We start from the raw sequence: 3434 nt of genomic DNA, 5'->3' as shown, positions 1-3434 counted from the left end.
TGGAACTCTCGATGTGGCCATATCCCGCGCTTGGATCGAGCACGGCGCCTCCAGCGATTTGAATCCCGAGCCCACCTTGCCCCGCCCGGGCTACTTCAAAGCTCAAACCCTAACCAGCAAACCCCGACTCGGATGGAGAAATCCGCGGCGCAGTCAGCAGACGAGCGGAACGTCTCCGTGGACAAGGTACCACTTGCTCTTTGGATTTCTATCTCTTTCTCTGTACATACCCAACCTGTACGAGTATGAGGCAATTCTTTCGATCCCTTAGTTAGTTCGGTAAACGGGGCTGCCTTGTACTAGATGGGTTGTTCATTATGCTATGATATCTCTGTTCTTTTTCTTCTGGAAACACCATGCGGTGTTGAATGAGTAAAAATAGGAAGAACTTGTCAAAAAAAAAAAAAAGGTTACCAGAATGCCTGGGAATGGTCACACTGAATCTTAGTCCATGTTTTTGTTATGCCCTTCGTTCAATGTTCAGTTAAGATTGAATTGATGGCACATGTTATCTTATTTTCAAGCAATGCTATGTGTTCATCTTCTGAAATTTAGTATGCAAAGCTAATGTCTACTCCAGGAAGTAGTGTTAAAACAATTGCCCTTCTTCAGTCATTTCTTCAACTGAACTCTTGCAAGAAGCAGTGTCTTTGCGATTGGATCAGCGGACTGCCCGACGAAATCCTGGTGAGCATCCTAGACAAGTTGGATTCCAAGACTGCAGTTGGCACGAGCCTCCTCTCACGACGATGGAGGCACTTAAGGAGTTTCATAGAATCCTTCTATTTCAGTGAGGTGGTTTTACCAGACAACCATTGCTGGGTACGCCTCGGACCAATGCGGGACTACTTCAACACACATAGAGACCACCATTTTGTTGAGTCCCTCCAGTGGTTCACAAGGCTTAAGAGAGACACACCATTGAGAAGACTGTCCCTTGTGTTCTCAGGCAGTGCAGAGTGTAGCGATGTGGTCAACAGCGCCATAGCTTCTGCAGCTCAGCATGGTATCAGCGAAGTTGATATGGCAATTGTTGTAAGGATGGAGTACGAGTTCCCCTGGTGGTTGTTCTCTGGTTACAGAAGCTCACCGCTGACCAGCTTATGCTTAAGTCATTGCAAGCTTTCTGTCCCCCTCGACTTCGGAGGATTCGGTTCCCTCACAAAGCTTGCCCTTGTCCAGATGTATATGAGCCTGAAAGAGGTGCAAGTTCTCCTCAGGTTCTGTACAAACTTAGTGAGTTTACACCTGATTGGCATGTTCGACATCAGAATCCTGCGGCTTCCAAAGCTTAAAGAATTGATATTGTTAATGACTCCATCGTGGGGTAAATTTAAGGTAGACACGCCAGACCTGCAAAGATTGGAGTACTGCGGAGAGATGCTCCCAACATCTACGTTTCAATCTATTCCATGTCTTGAGCATGTTTCCCTGCAATTTACTGATGATATTTATCCAGAATATGACGCGGACAAGTTGGAGGATATCTCTACTTGTTTAACGCATGTCAAGAGCCTTTGCTTGCGGTACCAGATCCCCAAGGTGAGCGCCACTTTCTGGATATTCTCCAACGTAGTGTTGGTGCATCATTCATCTAACTTATTTTTTTCTGCAGCTAGTCAAACCAAGAACTCCTGCCACCTTTTTAAACCTCAAAGTCCTGACTTTGAACATCGCTACAAAACATTCGGATGATCTTCTTTGGATGTTCATGTTCCTAATTGCTGCACCGTATTTGGCTACACTGAGAACTACTGTAAGATTGGTTTTCCCTCTTGTATTCTGTATGTACTTATTTTAAATAGAAAATGTAGATTGTTCTAGCCTGAACTATTGTGAAAGTTCACTTTCAACCTTGAACTTTGCAACACTTTTTTTTAACCTGGATCTCCTGAATCAGTTCACTGCAGATCCTCCCACTTTTACACGCCAGCATTTGCCAAAAAATAGGAAGTTTGAGAAATCTAGAAAAAGGAAATTCAAGAGGCCAGGAAAATGATAATTTTAAAATTTTAATTGTTTGAATAAAAAGAGATCTGGAGCGTACTAGTAATATCGGGGATAAGTTTTCTCCAGATTGACTATTGAATCATTTTTTTGTTTGATCATGGGGAAAGTTTTGTAGGAATTTTTTGGATTGACTATTATAAAACGTTTAGCTGCATGTCATCTGTGAACTACTGGATCCATTTTTCTCATATTAACTTTATATACAAGTTCCAAACCAAAATTGAAGTTTCAAATTTTCCACGAAATTCTGATGATTATTTGAAGTTTTCTTTTCTTTTCTGAAAAAATACTTATGTTGTTGACACACAATGTGTTGACGTGTAAGTGATGGTACATTTCTGCCACGTGTTTTCTCAGCAAAATAGTTAGGGATAGTGCCAAGGGTTTAAAGTAAACTGATACAGGAGTTCAAGGTTAAAACCAAACTTCTACAACAGCAGATATTTTCTTTTAATACCCCCAATGTTTGTTTTTTATTTGGAGGAAAAGAGCTCTTATTTATTTTGCCTTTAACATTTCCAGGTACGCTATTTATCATATCTTGAACCTCATAATGGGGTGATATGGGACAATGTCGACTTCCAGCACGTCAGTTTGAAGAATGTAGAGATGTATAACTTCATGGGAAGAGATAATGAGATAGGCTTGGCGAGGCTACTGTTATGCAGGGCTCCTAATCTGAGATGTTTATCCTTCAACCAAGCACGTCTGGAGGAAGGTGATGATCACCAGCTGGTACCCCCTACCTGGCCCATGGCTGAAACTTTTTCCCCAAGAGACATCCAGTTCGTTCTCTCTAAGTTACTGGAGAGTGTTTCTTTCAGTGCGCGTGTAGTATTCATCTGATAAGGCACTTTCCGCAGTCCATATTTGTGCAGCGCGTGACATGTGACATTGCACGATTAATGGCAGCAACATTTGATAAATATTTTCTTGGTTTCTCAGAATCATGCAGATGTGCTTCTCACAATTTGTAATTTGAGTATAAATGGTTGTGCTTCGCGCTTCGCGGGTTCATCACTCCGATCATGAATGTAAGGTAGAAGCAGAGTCTGTCATTGAGGCAAGTGATCCAAGGGTTCGCAGTTTGAAGCCAAACTACATCAAATTGAATTCATTTATGGTATGTGTGTGTTTTTCGCATCTGCTATTCCTCAGGCAACTGGGATCTTTTTTTTTTGGTCAATCAACTCCCGCATGAGTGTGTCCATGCTGCCAGCTTTTTGGTGTTCCGCTCAAAAGGGAAAAAAGGAGAACTCTTTGGTGTGTGCGTGAGCTACCTGCCAACTTGTAGCTGTAGTGCACTCATGGTTGTAGTCTATAGTGATAGTGTCGACTGTTGTTGCTTTGGTTGTGTGTGATAAGTCTGCTGATCACATGTTCCCACTTTGAGATATTTCTATAATAATTTCATTTTGGAATTT

The 3434-nt window shown here is 41.9% G+C and overlaps 1 protein-coding gene across 4 annotated transcripts; it reads left to right on the top strand.

The window, feature by feature from the left end:
- On the top strand, nt 1-3041 carry LOC119367946 (F-box protein At3g59000-like). 4 transcript variants are annotated; one of them, XM_037633320.1, is made up of 5 exons: nt 1-186; nt 581-687; nt 792-1542; nt 1616-1756; nt 2533-3041. In XM_037633320.1, the coding sequence occupies exons 3-5, from the start codon at nt 838-840 to the stop codon at nt 2854-2856; spliced, it is 1170 nt and encodes a 389-aa protein (XP_037489217.1). In that variant the 5' UTR covers nt 1-186; nt 581-687; nt 792-837; the 3' UTR covers nt 2857-3041. The 4 variants fall into 4 exon arrangements, with proteins under 4 accessions (XP_037489217.1, XP_037489216.1, XP_037489215.1 ...); XM_037633322.1 differs by having other exon boundaries at nt 144-186; nt 613-687; XM_037633319.1 differs by having other exon boundaries at nt 646-1542.
- The last annotated feature ends 393 nt before the right edge of the window (nt 3042-3434 follow it).

The sequence above is a fragment of the Triticum dicoccoides genome, chromosome 2B (assembly GCF_002162155.2).
Source record: "Triticum dicoccoides isolate Atlit2015 ecotype Zavitan chromosome 2B, WEW_v2.0, whole genome shotgun sequence".
Lineage (NCBI taxonomy): Eukaryota > Viridiplantae > Streptophyta > Magnoliopsida > Poales > Poaceae > Triticum > Triticum dicoccoides.
The sequence above is the reverse complement of the archived record's forward strand: the minus strand, read 5'-3'. Positions and strand labels throughout refer to the sequence as shown.

Coding starts and splice junctions, on each gene's coding strand:
- LOC119367946 (XM_037633318.1), top strand. CDS start 133: ATGGAGAAATCCGCGGCGCAGTCAGCAGACGAGCGGAACGTCTCCGTG. Junction 187..612: donor GGAACGTCTCCGTGGACAAG/GTACCACTTGCT, acceptor GCCCTTCTTCAG/TCATTTCTTCAACTGAACTC. Junction 1,757..2,532: donor TGGCTACACTGAGAACTACT/GTAAGATTGGTT, acceptor TAACATTTCCAG/GTACGCTATTTATCATATCT.